A 15047-nucleotide genomic window follows, 5' to 3' on the forward strand; every position below is an offset into this window, starting at 1 on the left:
CTTGAGCATCATACAAATGTAATCATACAGCATATACTCCTGTTTCTTTTTCTTTTCTTTTTTTTTTTTTTAACCCAACCTGCTGTCTGTGACATCCGTCTGCAGGGCAGCAATAGTGGTTTTCTTCTGTTCCTGTGTACTACTCCATTGTATGGGCACAGCCAGTCCATTCCCCTCTGGATGGGCATGTGGGTTGTTTCCAGTTTGGGGTGATTATGAATAAAACTGCCGTGAATGTTCTTGTCTATGTCTTTTTTTTTTTTTTTTTAAAGGACATGTCTTTCTTTTTTTTTACCCAAAGATTTTATTGGGGAACAACTTCCAGGACTTTTTTCCAAGTCAAGTTGTCCTTTCAGTCTTAGTTGTGGAGGGCGCAGCTCAGCTCCAGGTCCAGTTGCCGTTGCTAGTTGCAGGGGGCACAGCCCACCATCCCTTATGGGAGTCGAACTGGCAACCTTGTGGTTGAGAGGATGGGCTCCAACCAACTGAGCCATCTGGGAGCTCAGCAGCAGCTCAGCTCAAGGTGCTGTGTTCAATCTTAGTTGCAGGGGGCGGAGCCCACCATCCCTTGCGGGACTCGTGGAATTGAACTGGCAACCTTGTGGTTGAGAGCCCACTGGCCCATGTGGGAATCCAACCGGCAGCCTTCGGAGTTAGGAGCACGGAGCTCCAACCGCCTGAGCCCCCAGGCCAGCCCTCGTATATGTCTTTTGATAGACATAATACTCGTTTCTCTTGGCTATGTATACCTACCTAGAAATTAATTTGCTCGGTCATAGGGTAAATGTACATACAGCCAGTTTTCCATAGTGGTTGTACCGTGTGAGAGTTCTCATTGCCCTGCAGTCTCACCAACACTTGTTAGTATCTGACGTTTTAATTTCAGTCTTTCTGCTGGGTATATTGTGGTATTATGTTGGGGTTTTAATTTGCCTTTTGCTGATTAAATAAGTAAACATCTTTTTGTAAGTTTATTGGCTATTTGAATATACTAATTTTTGTAGAGTGCCTGTTTAAGAGTGCCCCACCTTTAAAAAATTGTCACGTCTTTCTCATTGACTGAAAATTCTCTATATTCTCTGGATATGAGTACTTTCACATATAGGTGTATTCTAAATATCTTTTTCTATCTGGAAACACCTATACTTGATACGTAGGAAAATATTATTTGTAGAAGAACGCAAGTTTTAAAACTTTTCAGTTTTGATGCATTCCTGAGCACTCAGTTTACAGATTAAGAAAGCAACAGATATAAAGGTTTCTCTTATTATATAAAATTTCGGTCCCAATATTGACTTATAACAAATCCTGAAGTACATTTTTCTCTTAAGCACACTTTTATAATTTTTCCACACTTCTTATATTAATATTTTGTACAAGTCCTTAACTTATTTAATGTTATAAACAAGCAGGTCTTTAGGTCATTAGGGTCCTGTGGCAGAAAGATTCTCCCATTAAAGAAGCAAATAATTCTGGACTCAGCACACGATGTCACCGACACTTGAGTCTTTCTTCAGTGGGTGTTCCTTTTGGTGACTTTTTTTTCTTTGCATTTTGATATGAACTCTGTTTATCGTGATTTTGTTTGCTGTTGGTATTGTTGAAGAGCAACAGAATTCTTTTAGATTCCATTGTCTTTGAGTGTAGCTTTTTAAGCTATAGAATTATTATATATAATTCTGGTGTTTGTCGATTCATATTGCAAACCGACCTTTTAGACAGAAACACCAAAGTTGGAGATAGTCAATAATAAATGAATTTCTAATAAGTTCAGATGTATACTATTTGTGTTAATAGAAATCAAGTTATTATTTTTAAAACATACAATTATTATAATAATGAACACGAGATAAGTATTAGTGAATGACTTAATTATAGCCGAATCCCTATTGCTCTTAGAATTGGGGAGAGAGTTGCAAGTAGTAAAAGAAGATACATTGAAGTAGCTCACTAAGTAGGATATACATTAGCAAACTGTAGCAAACTGTGGTATCAACACTTAGAGCAAAACATTTATATATCTGTGTATTAGTGTTACGGGCTTTTGTGATTCTGGGCAGATACTAGAATCTTTCAGGAGGCATTTTGTTACAGTTACTTCCATGGTGTTGGTTTGAGCATTAGCCCATTCACCAATGCAGAGTGCTAAATCTTGCAGAGATCTCCCTGAGTGATAGTATTGGGTTGGAACCATAACTCTTAAAGGGGGAAGAAAAAGGGCCAGTGATTCTTTGATATTTCGTGTTAGAGTTTTTGGACACTGTAAATGGCCATACTGAGTATTTTCAGTACAGATTGGGGAAATGAGAGCTTGCAGGGCACTGTCTCCTAGAGTGAGTTTGGTGGAATGTTCTGTGGAATGCTAATATTACATGAAATTAAAAACAAAGCAAAAAACAAAACTCCCTGGTCATTTAACTTTGGAAGGCACCAGGTTAAATGAAACTGAAGGGTCTTTTGTTTTTGTTTTTCCAACTTTATCGAGATATAATTGACATGTAACATTACATAACTTTAAGGTGTACAACATATTGATTTGATACACATATACTGCAATATGTTACCACAGTACTCTTAGCCAACACCTCCATCACATCACATAATTTACCATTTCTCTTTTTTCGTGAGAACATTTAAAATCTATTTTCTTAGCAGTTTTCAAGTATGTGATAGAGAATTGTATGTGATCGCAGTGCTGTGCTTTAGATCCTTAGAACTCATTCATCTTCTAGGGTTTTTTGTTTTTAACTGCAGGAATTCTCAGAGCCTTTTATCAGTATACCATGTAATTCTGTAGGATGAGGAAGGGGAGGTGAGACAGCAATAGAATACAGCAGTTCCCAAACTTATTTGAACATGGAATCATTTTTTAGAGAGTGTCTCGGTAACTTGCCACAGGATACCAACTGGTGAAAGTGGTTAGGCTGAAATCATTTTACAGAGAGAAAACTAAGGCCCAAATAATTTAAGGTACTCACTCAAATAACTAGACCAATGAGATTCCAGACGGTCTAACTCTTAGGTCACTGTTCTTGCCATCAGCAAAAAATGGAGATTTAATGGCTCTGAAGACATGGGTTTAAATATATTAGAATGTAAATAAGATTTTTGTTGTCATCTTTTAAAATTTATTGAAGCTTAACGTCTGGCCCAGGCCTAACATCAAGTTCTAACCAAAACAGGCAGTACAAGTTTTTAGTCCTTTCAGCTACATTGTTGACAGATGGAAAAGAGAGTATGCACTTAAGGAATTACCCGAATCTGCTCTTCTTACTCCCCACTAAACTGAGGATAAACAGTCTTAATTCTCAAACCTTAGTTTTGACTCCCTGCTAAATGTAGCTTTAATTTTCATTCTGTTGCTGTCTTTTGAAATGGGTGTTAGCTGTGTTTTTAGGCTGCTTAGGAAGTTTTGATTTTCCTGCAGTGAAATACAAAATAATGAAACTTTTTCTTTTGTGGAATCAAATTAATTTCCAAGAGTCAGGTTTATAAGGGACACAGTCTTAACGTAAAACTTAGTTTTTGCACTGCCTTAAAGCAGTCAATTTAAAATAGTATATAAATATGTATCAGAAGTTGTGGGGGGATGGGAAGGGAGTCTTAAAACATTATCTAACTTAACATAATTTAGACTCTTAACTGAATTAAAGCTTCCCAATTCCTGATAGAAGAAAAAACTTAGTATTTTACATTGAGGTATGATTTAGATTGACAATTACAAAATTTTAAATAGAGATTTTATTAGATTATTGCCTAAAATAGTCAGGTTTGTCCCCTGACAATTTGTAAGATAGTAAGTACCATGTGCTAGGTGAAAGGCCAATGAAATCGGACCAGCATAAGTATTTTGATTATTCAAGGAAATTTTAGATAATCTACATGAGCAGTTAAAGCCTTGGAATCCCACCGTGACGAATAGGTACACCTCACTGATGTTCCTTGGTTTAGGAAAAAATACTGTGGCTTGTCTTGTAAAAATTGCTCGTCATTGTTGCCTGTTCTTTAAAATAAATATTCAACATGGGTCCTTCTTAAATAGGAAACGCATTTCAGGAACATAGTAGCTTAAATTGCTTATGTGTTGAATTTTTCATATTACAAAGATAAATCGTTGATTATAGTTTTACTGGAATATTTTGACAAAATTAGTAGTATGTATTCTTCTCTCCTTTTTATTGCCTCTCCCCACCCTCAAATAACTGGCAGAGTTAGTAAAAGCCTTGGAAAAAAAAGAATGTACTAATTGTAACTGACAGGAGGTTTGACTACAGTTTTACGTGCTTGGAAAACTAGAAAATTTGGTTAAGCATTAAGTGTTTCTCTGGAAGGAATGAGAACGTGTTATGAGACAGGCTACCAATGGTGAATAGAGTAACGGTGGTAGGAGTGGTCAGTGAGCATGATTTAGGAGAAGCAAGGTCAGTACGGAGCTGCAACAGGAGTCCCGATCTGGGGGAATTCTTCTTCTCTTTTTAGAGGCCTAAAAGATTTTAAAATAGTACTGATGCCTTTTATGCCTGGATTCTACATGTAGAATATAATCTTTATGTTAAAAAAAGAAAACTAACTGGGGCTGGCCTGGTAGCTCAGGTGGCTGGAGCACCGTGCTCCTAATGCCGAGGTCGCAGGTTCGATTCCCACATGGGCCAGTGAGCTGCGCCCTCTATAGCTAAGATTGTGAACAACAGCTCTCCCTGGAGCTGGGCTGCCAGGAGCGTGGTTGGCGTGAGCTGCTGTGGGCTGCTGTGTGCTGCCAGGAGCGGCCGGTGGCCAGCGTGAGTGGCCGGCAGCCGGCGAAAGCTGCCGTGAGCCACTGTGAGTGGGCAACCGACAACTGGCGACCGACTGCCTCAGCCGGGGGGAGCGCAAGGCTCATAATCCCAGCACGGGCCAGGGAGCTGTGTCCTACACAACTAGACTGAGACACAACGGCTTGAACCGGAGTGGCTGGGAGGAGGCGGAAGAAGAGGGAAGAAAAAAAAAATCATAAAAAACAAAAATAAAAAACTAAAGAGTAGAGAGAATAACAATTAAAATTGTTATGGATTTTATCAAGTGAATCAGATTAATGTTCTTAATATTGTTATTGACAAGAAACTTACCTATTTAAATTTGAAAAGCCAGATGTCAGACAGGTTGTTCCTATTTTCAACTGTATTAAATCAAGATATTTCTTAGAAGTAGTCTTTAAAATAGGTCATGAAAAATGAAGATAATGGCTGTGTTTGTCCTACAGTTGTTTCTGGAATAATGAAGTATATCCTGGTCTGTAAAATCAAGATATTTTGTAAAGCATTAAATTATTTATTTTCTCGACACTATGCCTAAATAACTAGAATAGGATCCTTTAAAACGTATTAACTAACTAGACCCATAACACAGTATGTTTGAATAGCCATAGTAAGTGTGACTCCATTAGAAAAGTGGAGTTAGGTGGGCTCCCAGCTGCATCCGTAGTCTTTTTCACCATTATTGTAATAATATACCTTGTTTTTTAGAGAAATTTTAGATCCACAGCAGAATTGAGCCATTTTTTATAGTGATCAGACGTCATGGTGGTTAGTATTTGTTAACAGGCGTCTTTCTGCTGTCAATTTCAATGTATGTACAAAATGTATTTTGCAATTACATTTGCTTTTTCATAATCTTTTTCAAAGTACTACCTTTTGTACTGAATGTAATAATAATATGTAGTTTCTTTATGACAGAATTTAAGTGATTAACTGGGGAGAAATAGCAATGGGCTTTTCTAGTTCACTAATCAAGAAGCACCATTTTTGGACCTTTTCATGTGTGTCTTTTTGAATTTATTCTGTTTTTACTATTTTGGGGACTGGGGAGAACTTTTATTTATATATGTCATGTTTTGGCAGCTCCAGACAGGATGAGGATGTGATGTGTAGGTCTGTTTTGGAAAAGCTGTGGCAGGAATGTTCCATATACACATGACAAAGATGTGTGTAAACTATTGGAGTTTCAAGGAGTCATTATTTTCTTGGAGGGTATTTATATGCTTCTCTTTATTGTTATTTAAGGTGACTTCCATCCTAATTGAAGCGTCAATTATTACCAAACCAGAACCATGTTTAAATTCTAAAGTTTAATGTGTATAATATAGTTAACATGCACATACTGGAGAAACACAGAAATCCTACAATAGCAAATTTCTCATTTTAAAATAAGAAATTCCCCATGCCTTGTATTTCTCCACTGTTAGAACTAGTGAGTCTTTCAACACTCACTGTTTTCTCTTAGGAGGAAGGGTAAGGATCTTACGTTGGACTACGATAAAGAGCCCAAGAGTACAGCGTTTGCACTTTAAATTTCAATAGAATTATTTGTTTCATAACAGCGTCATGAAAATTTAAAATTTTGGTATGTCTTGCACTTTCAGAAAGTTCTCTTAACAGTTAATATAATTGAATTGCATTATTGATATCATTTAGGAAAAAAATCGTCTAGAGCCTAAATGATATAGTTAACTACGTGGCTTTTGCATGCACTAGTAATATTTTAGGAATATGTTCGCTTTAGTATTTGGGGGAGGAAGTGTCTATATTTCTTGAACTTTATTATGGAAAACTTTGAACATTCACACAGTAGAGAGAATCGTATAATGAATCCTCATCCATTCATCTCCTGTGCTCACTAGTTTAATGGCCAGTCTTGTTTTATCTGCACACTCACCGCTTTACTTCCCTGCTGATCCCCCAATGATTTTGAAGGAAATCCCAGACATCATGTAATTGCATTGAGAAATATTTCTATGTGTGTCTCTAAAAGAGAATCAAGTTATTTGTATTCCCTGTGAGTACTAGCTCGCTTTGTTGTGGAGAGGAAGTTCAAGAGTGCTTGGAAACAGGCCTGCCATTGCAAGTTTTTGTAGTTAATTTGCATTTAGAAAGATCAAGAGTTTATACTACTTGGGTATTTTATTATCATAGTAAATCTCAAAGGATTTGGAATGTTGATTTTGTAAATAACATCTAAGAAAACATTATGAATGACCGGTATGAATATGTATGAAGTTGTGACAGTCCTCCCTCATTTCAGAGCTGACGTGTAGTTCACTTTGTCATTCGTGTACGGCTCCCTCCACCCCACAATTTATGTTTCTTTATTTAAATGCTGAGAGACAGCATGCATAGTTTCAGATGAAATTCTGTAAGCCTCTGTGTGTACCAAAGAAAGAGAGCAGACAGATGTGCATATGGGGCTGAGAAAAAGGGAAAGGGGGAACAGGGTCAACAGGACCCCCAGGTACCAAATTGTGGAGGAATAACTTCTTTCTTTCCCTCTGGCTCAGCCACCATCCTTTCTTGGTCATGACTTTATTTCTCTCTTTTTTTGGTTCCCCCTTTAGTTTATATCTTTTTCTTTGTTTGGCATTTATTTACTTAACTTTGCCTGTGGCATTTATGGTCAAGTAGATTGCCAATTCCTTCCTTAGAGGATGTTTTATTACACAGGGATTTAAAAATAACACTTTAAAAAATGAAATATTTTAGGACTAATTTGTTGTGCTTTGTTTTTACACCAGATTTTAAAAATATATTCATTTAAAATAATTCAAATAGTTGGATATCTGTTATGGGCTAGATTGAACTTTGGATGAATTATACAACGTATGAAAGCATTAATTTTATGTAGAATTTTAGGTTTACTATAGATGTGTTTACTGAAAAAGCATGCAATAATTTTTCCTTTTTTATTCTCTTTTGCTGCCCGTTTATTGGATGAAACTGATTCTATTCAAATGTGACTTTGCAGTTCACCAGATTCCTTTGCAGCTCACCTTTGAAGGTAAGTTTACTCACTGATCTTAATACTAGAATCACTAATTGAGCATCACTATTGGTATCTTTTGTGAGGCATTTGTTTGATAATTTAGGAGTGATCATTTTGTTGTGACACATGCATTCTTCAATAACAGTATTGAGATGAATACAGCCTTTTTTTGGGTAAGAATTCCTAGAAGTTACAGAGCTATTCACCTTCATAACAGGTCACTGCCTCTTTTTAAATACATTTAAAAAAATTAAGTAGAGTGAATTCAATCCTTTGTCATAAAGTTCTTGTTGTATCTCCTGCTCCCTTAACTGTTGAACATCAGCCTTATTCTCTCTTAATTGCCTTGGTGTGAAAGAGCTGGAGAAGTCCTGTGGGCAGAGGCGGCCATCAGTGAAATTTCATTTGGTTTGGAGCTTTTTCAAATCCATGAATTGGTTAGGGAAGAACAAGGACATAACTTTTAATTGAGCTTTTCTTGTGATTGAACTAGTCTAGGTGCTGCTTTCACTTTCTCATTTAATCCTCATAATGGTTCTGCCATGTAGAAGTGAGAATCCAGTGATAAAATTATGAGATAAAGAAAAACTACTAGATATTGAGAGAATCAGAAATCGTTGTGAGCTGCAGTATAGAAGATGGATGAGACTTTGAGAAAGGAGTAGGAAAGGGGAGGTCACGGAGGGTGTGGCGAGATGGTTGGACTTAGAACCAAACGTGGGTTTAAGGTCATGTCTTCACTTATTAGCCATGTAGGCAAGTCACAACTTCCCTGAGCCTCAGTTTTCTTATCTTTAAAATGCATATAGTTCCTACCTCTCAAATGAAGCGGTGAACGTGGGAGCAGTTTATAAAGTGCTATCCAAATCTTAATAATAGTTTGCGTTCTCCTCTTAGGGTAGACTTCAACCCCACACAGTGAGACTTGGTTCCCTGCCTTTCACTTGTTCTTCCTCTTGCCTCTATTGTTTTTGTCACTCTTTGTTTCCTTCCCCCATTCCCAACTTGTTCAAATCCCTCTTCAGGATGAGCCTAGATCCTCTGTCCTCTGTGAGGCTCTGTCTGATCTTTCCACATAGAGGCAGTTGTTCCCTTTTCTGCTTCTATAACATTGTGTTCATACGATTATTGAAATTATCTTTATGTGGTTTAGTTCACCTGGCACATTGAACATTCCTGGTGGCCATTGTGAATGATTGCTGGGGAAACTGATTAGACTGGAGAGGCTGGTACTACCCAGATTCAGTTACATTTTCTAAATAGCCAAGATCATGAGGGAAACGAAGCTCTATCGTGGAAAAATCCTGGGCTTTGAAATGAGAGATACTGGGGAACCCCACGAACAAGTCATTTCATCTTTCGATTAATCTGAAAATGGAGATAGTAATACTTACAGGGTTATTAAAATGAAATGAAGTAATGTGTGGCAAACACTGAGAACAATCCCTGTCACACAGAATTTTAAATGACATTTAGTGCAAAAACGAAAAACACCAAACCGTAAGAAACTTGAAGACAATGTAAGTTACATAACCTACTTTTTACTTGGTGAAGCACTTTCCAAGCATAGAGAACGGGAAGTAGCAAAGGAAAGGATGGAAACATTAGATTCTGTAAAAATTCTGTAATTCTGTTCACGAAAACGTATTATAGTTAAAAGGCAATTTAGGGAAAGTGTGATAAAAAGGTTATTATGCTTAGTATAATGATCTCTTAGAATCAGTTTTAAAATGCGTTATTTTCTGCATAATATTTGGTTGGGTTTTATCAGCTAGTTGATGTGATGAAATAATGAAATACAAATTGTAATATGTATGTTTTAAAAGTTCAATCTTTTAAGTAATCAAAGAAATGCAGTTTAAAAAAACAGTGATAGACTTTTTTTTTTTACGTATCAAGATGTGTATATATTTTTTAAGTGAATGCTTGGGAAGATGTGATGAGATGAGATGTTACTAAATTTCATCCTTTACAGAATAATCAGTTTGGTGTACATTAAAGACCTTACATAAATTGATACCTTGTGGGTGAGTAATTCTAGTCTAAGAATCACTGCCGGAGAAATAATCAAAGAGGTGCGGCCGGATGGCTCAGTTGGTTAGAGCGCGAGCTCTCAACAACAAGGTTGCTAATTGTATTCCCGCATAAGATGGTGGGCTGCGCCCCCTGCAACTAAGATTGAAAATGGCTACTGGACTTGGAGCTGAGCTGCGCCCTCCACAACTAGATTGAAGGACAGTGACTTGGAGCTGATGGGCCCTGGAGAGGCACACTGTTCCCCAATTGAAAAAAAAAAAGAAATAATTAAAGATGGGGACAAAATTTGCGTAAACATGTTTATTACATCATTATGTATAATGACAAAAAATTTATAAACAACCTAAGTGTCCAACAGTAGGAAAAGGCCAAATAAACCATGGTACAGCCAGCCATATGATAAAAGACCCTACGGCCATTAAAATAGGCGTTACGCATATATGTTCATGAGTATATATTGATGAACAACAGTGGAAAATACTCTTGTTCTATTAAGATAAAAACAGGGTGCAAAATTATACACGTGAATCTAAATTTAAAAAACAATTTAAGCACAGGGACGTTGCACTGGGGCGGGGCGGGAGGAAGGAGCGTGAGGAGGAGGCGGAGACAGCGCGCTGAGGCAGGGGGAGGAAAACAGAAAAAAACCCCAATTTGAACATACAGAAATTAGGAAGGAGGTAGGCAAAGTGCTAATATTAACTACGAAATGTGAACTGTTTTACCCTTTGCTCTTCCATGAAGGGACCTCACTGGGGAGAAGATGTACCCTGGTAGGTGTTTGGTGGTAGCTCCTGTAGTCAGTGTTTGACTGTGATGCACATTGGGGAAGTCTGATGTGGAAACAATCAATTGATGCAGGGTAGGGTCTAGGAAAAGAGACTGGCAAGAGCTTAGATGAAGAGATAATGTTGATAATGTTTCAGGCTGGACTCTCATTTCAGCAAGTTTACAGGAGTGACCAAGAATAAGAGTTGTGAGTAGAAGGCAGTTAGGCCAGATTGCCTTACCCGCAGTAAATTCGGGGGCTGGTGTGTGATATCCACTTCACTGGGGCAAGTAGCAGTTTGGAGATGTTACTCAACAGCCACAGAGATGCTTCTAAGTAGACCTCATGACTAATACCCATATTTTGGCAGGACTCAGCTAAAACCTCTCAAGGCCCAATATTTGTTTCCATATGGTTAACAGTCTGTCTTTCCAGCTAGGTTGTAGCTACTTAGGTCAAGATTTTTGTCTTTTTCATTTTTGGATTTTCTCAGGTAGAGGTAGGGCTTGGAGTGTACCAACCACACACCTGAAGTTGTACGAAAGAAATTTTTGTGTGTGTTATATCTTGCTACTCTGGTTAAATATTGGGAATCTGTATGGGAGCTTTAATCTTTGGTGAAAAGTAGAAGGGAAAATACGATCAAACATTAGTGATGGTTTCTGTCATTTTCTGTTGATTTGCTTTTTCCACTTAAGGATCTGGAGTTGTATTTTACGTTGGCTAAGTTACTGTATTTCTTACTGGACTTATGGGCATGGAGTCCCTTTCCACTTTTCTTGAAGTATTTGGGAAATACTGGAGGACGTTCTTTTGATATTTTTCTAGACTGGAATTTCATAGGGGCCACCAGATAGCATAGTTAGTGACTGTTTCCCCCAAATTTCCAGCAGCAGTGAACTGAGGACCCTATTCCTTTGCCCCTGCACAGAACCTGAGAGTCCAAGCAAAGCCAAGGCTGGAGAATGTTAGGAGTCTGTAATGTTTAATTTTGCCGTTAAGCTTATGTTTTAGCTGGAGAAGGAAAATTACAAATATGATAAATACCCAAACACCTTCCCTAATTTTGAATAAAAGAAAAATAATTCTGGGAGAGACAATAAAATACGTGAGACTTGCAACTAGAAATGAAGGAGACTTGAAATTTTGCTTTGTCCACAAAACCACTGTGAATGAACCTTATCCTTTTGTTGTAAGTCCTCAACAGTTAACTGCCACATGAATCTAACAAAATTGTCAGGTTATAGTAATTACATCAGTAATTTGATCTGCTGTCATTTGAATGGAGCCATGTGTGGAGAGTCAGTTACTTCCCTCTGTGGGGGCTGACCCTTTTACATTCCTGTAAGCCAAAGACTAATAGAGCTCATTAAGCTTTATGGGAAAAGAGCTTTTATCACCTCGTCAAGTCAGGCAACAGATTTCCATTCTATTCCCAATTTCGTGGGGCTCTGTAGCTGCTGATGTGCACTCCCCTGCTAGGTTTACATCGGACCTCTCCCTTACAGACATTTTTATTGACATTTCTAAGTCTGAATTACATTTTGTGTGGCACCACCTACAGATGTCTTCAATTAAATGTAGGTAAATAAAAGGGATTACATATCAGAGGCTAAAAGATTCTTGAAATTCTCTTCTGAGTCCAGCTCGGCCAGCCAGTCCATCCAGTAGGGTGCAGTGTCTTCGTCATTTTGGAGATAGAGATCTACATGGGAGGCATTTGTAAGAAAAGTTAAACCATGTGTGAATGTGGCTCGCTTAGATTTCTCTTCAGCTGTGTCCTCTGTTTCTTCATTTCATATCCATTAAGACCTTCTTCATTACCAGTTACAATTCTCGACAAGTTAGCACCTGTAGTGTCTGGGTGCTGTGCTAAGCTCTTTGCTTGCATTGTTTTAATTCTCAGAGAATGTCTCTGGGGTGGATATTCCCCATTTTCTTATGAAAAATGTTGGGCCTAGAGAGGTAGATTAGTTAAGCTCAGTGTCACAGCTACTGGTGTGTGACAGTGGTAACAAGATAGGGAGGAGAAAATGTCATGATACTGCTGAAAGGTTCTTACGTTACACGAAGTGATATAATGTCAAAGGAAGACAGTATGAAGTTTGAGATGCATTTTGTAAATGCTAGAACAAGGTGCCTCCTTGGCACAACTGACGTTTTGGGTTGGTTAAGTCTTTGTTGTGGGTGCTAACCTGTGCGATGTGTGATACTGACCAACATTTAGGACTTTACCCAATAGATGCCAGTAGCATCCTCCCCCTGAGTTGACACAAAATGTCTCCAGACTCCACCAAATGTCCTTAGGGTGAATTTTTGCTCCCTGTTGAAAACCACTGCCCTTAGAGCAGCCTTGAAGAAAACAAAAACAGATGCAGTTAATACGCCAGTAGTGAAGGTAATAGCACTGATAACATATTTTCAGTCTCTCAAAAGGCAGGAAAAAGAAGGAAAGGTGAACAGAGAACACGTGACACAAATAGAAAACAAATAGCAAGATGGTCCATTTAAATTCACTATATCAATTATAACATTAAATATGAATTATCTAAACCAAAACTCTGCTGTGTGTAAATATTCTACATTTGCACTGTCCAAAACCTGAATGTAGCTAGTGGTCATACATAGCTGCTGAGCTCTTTGGGAACTGAATTTTAAGTGTTTTAAATTTTAGTTAACTTCCGTAGCCACATGTGGCCCAGTGGCTATCCAGCTCTAAACACTCCAGTTGAAAGATATTGTCAGACTAAAAACTTCCTATGGTGTCAGATGTCAGATGAGTACTAGACTTATGGGGGAGGGGGTTCAACCATAAATTATATAAATGCCTAACCACTGCACTGTACACCCAAAACTAATATAATATTGAATGTCACCTACACTATAATTACATATATAATATACATATATTTACAGGATGTAATGTACAGCATAGGGAAAATAGTCAACAGTATTAGAATAGGTATGTAAGGTGTCAGATGGGTAGTAGACTTTGGGGTTATCACTTTGTGGGGGGGTGTAAATGTCTAATCATTATGTTGTTTCGTACACCTGAAACTAATTAAAAAAAATTTAAAAAAGACATTGTCAGACTAGATAAAAGAAAAAATACAAGATCTCCCTTACCTATGACGATATGGGTAGCAAAGGGCCAGAGTAAGATAAACCATGCAAATAAATACTAATCATAAGAAAATTGCAGTGGCTATATTCATATCTGACAAAATATACTTCATGCCAAAGGCTATTACCAGAAAGAAAGAGGGATGTTTTATAATGATAAAATGGCCAGTTCATCATATGAAGACACAGTAATCTGATATGTAATACACTTAGTAACAGAGCCTTAAAATATGTGAAGCAGAACCTGATGGAACTGAAATCGTGCAATCCACAGTTATAGAGACTTTAGGACAGCTTCTCTGTAATTAATAGGACAATTAGAAAATTAGAAGGAACATATGTAAGGTTTGAATAGCACCATCACACGGTTTTACTTAGTTGACATCTACTGAACACTATACCCAACAACACATTCACTTAGACATAGCATGTGCTGTATTACTATACGCATCTTTTTTTTTTTTTTTTTTCCAAGTCAAGTTGTTGTCCTTTCAATTTTAGTTGTGGAGGGCACAGCTCAGCTCCAGGTCCTGTTGCCATTGCTAGTTGCAGGGGGCGCAGCCCACCATCCCTTATGGGACTGGAGGAATTGAACTGGCAACCTTGTGGTTGAGAGCCCGTGCTCCAACCAACTGAGCCATCCGGGAGGCAGCTCAGTTCAAGGTGCTGTGTTCAATCTTATTTGCAGGGGGTGGAACCCACCATCCCTTGCGGGACTCAAGGAATTGAACTGGCAACCTTGTGGTTGAGAGCCCACTGGCCCATGTGGGAATCGAACCGGCAGCCTTTGGAGTTAGGAGCATGGAGCTCTAACCGCCTGAGCCACCAGGCCGCCCACTATACGCATCTTAATAACTGAAAAAGATTGGAATCATTTCTGATCAAAATGGAATTAGACTTGTGACTAAAAGAACTCATAGCTCAAAAATAATAAGACAAACAAACTACTTAAGAATGGGACAAATATTTGATTATGTATTTCACCAGAGAAGATACTCGTACAAGTGGCTAGTAAGTACATGAAAAGATGCTCACCATCATGAGGGAAATGCAAATTAAAACCACGATGAGAGACTGCCCCAAAAACCACTAGAATGGCTGTAATCAAAAGACAACAGCAAGTGTTGGCGAAATGTGGAAAAATTGGAACCCTCATACCTTGCTGGTAGGAATATAAAGTGGTATAGCCACCGTTTTATAGAACTCAAAATATCAAAGATAAAGTTACTATATGACCCAGAAATTCTTCTCCTGGGACTATACCCAAGCAAAATTGAAGTATCTGTCCAATCAAAGACTTGTGTGTGAATGTTCTTAGTAGCATTAT

General features: G+C 38.0%; 2 protein-coding genes across 19 annotated transcripts in view; one reads left to right on the forward strand and one right to left on the reverse strand.

Annotated features, from left to right (window-relative positions):
- The window catches only part of LOC109458899 (uncharacterized), a 184317-nt gene that overhangs the window by 44136 nt on the left and 125134 nt on the right, over window positions 1-15047 (reverse strand). The gene's annotated exons all lie outside the window — the stretch shown is intronic.
- The window catches only part of ATE1 (arginyltransferase 1), a 218032-nt gene that overhangs the window by 34343 nt on the left and 168642 nt on the right, over window positions 1-15047 (forward strand). For all 18 annotated transcript variants that reach the window (XR_012498369.1, XR_012498368.1, XR_012498370.1 and 15 more), the window contains one exon: window positions 7774-7806. Coding sequence is in view for 10 of the 18 variants with exons in the window: in XM_074338963.1 (XP_074195064.1) it covers window positions 7774-7806 (33 nt within the window). In the remaining 8 variants the exon portion in view is untranslated. The remainder of the gene's footprint in view (window positions 1-7773; window positions 7807-15047) is intronic.

This window comes from Rhinolophus sinicus, linkage group LG07 (genome assembly GCF_036562045.2).
Source record: "Rhinolophus sinicus isolate RSC01 linkage group LG07, ASM3656204v1, whole genome shotgun sequence".
NCBI classification, from domain to species: Eukaryota; Metazoa; Chordata; class Mammalia; order Chiroptera; family Rhinolophidae; genus Rhinolophus; species Rhinolophus sinicus.